The following is a 2437-nucleotide window of genomic DNA, read 5'->3' as shown; positions in this document are numbered from 1 at the left end:
TAAGAGCAAATTACGTTTAATTTACGTTTTCTTTTGCTTCAAAACTATTATAACCTTTTGTTCCATTTTCTTTTGCTCAAATGTTCCACAAAAACAAGTTCCTTCCCGAGACTATTTTGCAGAGCCACTGCTTCTGCGTCCGGAGCTAAGCGTCACCCAAGACTATTGTGATTGGTTTAAAGAAGTGCAAACAACCCAGAGCGTTTTTTCTCTTATTCCAGAATGTATCTGTGTTGTAGCCTGACGTTACTCTGCAGCGCTGTGGAGATAGAGCAGGCGATGTGAGACTATTTGATAATCAACACTAGCTTACCTGGAAAGTCAACAGACAAAGACAAGGAAGGGCTTCCACAGTTACTTTATTGTACCGTATTCATCATATGCACATACCAACTTTTCCCTCAGGAGACATAGCTCTGCAGCAGAGAGAAGTGTCACCATCTAGTGGCTACTATGGGTACTACAACCAAACTCAATACATTTTTGGACTGTTTCAAAGCATTCCCCTCATCTCCTACATTGTTGTAACATCACTAATATCACAATTGATGATGCGTTTAAATTATGTTTCATAAATTACAGAACCATTTTCAAGTGGATCATTGATCAAATCTAATCATCGTAATTGACAGGAGAAATGATCAAAGGGGTGGAGTTTTTACCATCATAATGACGACTGGGACTGAAGAATGGGTAGAGTTTCTCAGTGAAGGAACAGTCCGTAAAGCTGTAGATAAGGTCTGCAGAATCTACGTCATAAAAGGAGACTAAACCCTTCTCATAATCCACAAACACGCCCACCTTCTTCGGGGGACTTTTTACACTGAGACAGGCAGCAAAAGCTTTGTACTGCTCACCTTCCCTTAAACATATAGTCCAGTAGCCATTCTCGGGGCTTGCTGAGATAGACCCCTTCCTGTAGATTGACTCTTTAACGACACCTAAATCCCAGGAAGTCTTCCCTTTAACCCAAACCTCGTAATAAAATCTTCCTGAGGAGAAATGATGCTTTCCCAAGACATTTAAAGCAGGATTAAACCTTTCTGGGTTGTCAGGGAGGATTTGTTCTACATCACCACAGTAAACTTCTTTGCCATCGTTAGACAAAATGAGGTAGGGATTTGCTGTATCAGGATCTAGAGTCACATCCTTTGCAAACTGCTGGACCCTGTTCAGCTTGGCCTTAGTAAACAATTTCTCCTTCTCTTGCATAAATATTTCAACCAGCTGATTCACAGTGGTCCCCACAGATCCCCCATATGATGGTGGAGGGATGCTGATTTCTGCCCAGTTCTTGGTGGGTGGAATAGCATTCACAAAAGAGAAGCTTTGCAGGAAGTCAGGATGGTCTTCGGTGTGTGAGAGCTGGTCCACCTCAGCGAATCTCTTTTTCAGCTTAGAGATTTCCTGCTCCAGCTCTTGAATGAATGCTTCGGCCTGCTTCCGTGTCGTTTCCCGCTTTTTTTCAATTGCCTCGATGAGATTAGCCAGACTTCTCTCGACTGACTGCTGCAAAACAGCAAATGCCTGCATACTGTCTGTGATATGTCTGTCTGCAGATTTACTGCTGAACTTTGCTGAGCGATTGATTTCCCAGATCTTCATCTGTCTGTCCTTGATCATCAGCATAATTTCAGCCTTTGTCTCCCCCAGCTTTGCCTTCTTTCTTCCATAATCAGTATTTACAGAAACAGAGTTATGGCTTTTGAGGTCTAAAACAAAGCAGAACACAAAAACATATGGTCAGTCTTACAGGACAGATCTCTGTTTTGTTTACTGTGTCAATTGCTATTTTAATCAGTGGTGTCCCAATAAAGTTTCTTGGCCCTGATCTCGATTCAAGTCCTAATAACAGCTGTGGACTACTAAATTTGGCCCATTTTATTTTTCATTAGCTACTTATGAAATACTGAATGCTCTGGTTCTAAAAGTTCATAAGCTTCAATTATTGATGTTATACGAATGATTGACACATTGATGTGACACAATCCACTAGAGAGTAGACATGTCACTCTGTTGGAGTTGTGGGGACTACAAAAACACTCCTACCACTCTGGATTGTACAGTGGTTTTACAGAGTGGAGCTTCTTCCATCAAAATGAGCAAACATCAATCAGGATTGTGTTTTAATCAACTTTATTTTATCCGATAAGATCCATTAAAATCGGCTCGGGACATAATTTTAATTAAAACTTGACGTAATCTATAATATAATCATTTATGAGATGCATGTGAAACCTTTGTTTTTTCAGATAATTAATATTTTTACCTTCCATCAACTTACCTTTCGGTCTTGAGCTGGTTTGTAACAAACACTGTGCCAGATCATTCCTGCTTATCTCCTTTAAAATCTTCATGGTTATCTCCAGAGCTCCGGGACACTGATATTTTTGAACCATCAGATCCACCGTGTCCTGCCTGTCTGCCCCCTCCAGCC

At 40.8% G+C, this 2437-nt stretch overlaps 1 protein-coding gene across 4 annotated transcripts in view; it reads right to left on the bottom strand.

Moving 5' to 3' along the window:
• Positions 1 to 342: 342 nt before the first annotated feature.
• LOC144512288 (uncharacterized) overlaps positions 343 to 2437 on the bottom strand; it is a 5939-nt gene continuing 3844 nt past the window's right edge. For all 4 annotated transcript variants that reach the window (XM_078242951.1, XM_078242954.1, XM_078242953.1 and 1 more), the window contains exons 3-4: positions 2285 to 2437; positions 343 to 1712 (exon numbers count right to left, since the gene is read on the bottom strand). The exon at positions 2285 to 2437 is cut by the window's right edge. In XM_078242951.1, coding sequence (XP_078099077.1) covers positions 613 to 1712; positions 2285 to 2437 — 1253 coding nt within the window. In that variant the 3' untranslated portion in view covers positions 343 to 612. The remainder of the gene's footprint in view (positions 1713 to 2284) is intronic.

Source organism: Sander vitreus, chromosome 23, assembly GCF_031162955.1.
Source record: "Sander vitreus isolate 19-12246 chromosome 23, sanVit1, whole genome shotgun sequence".
NCBI lineage: Eukaryota > Metazoa > Chordata > Actinopteri > Perciformes > Percidae > Sander > Sander vitreus.
This window is presented reverse-complemented; position numbering and strand designations above follow the sequence as displayed.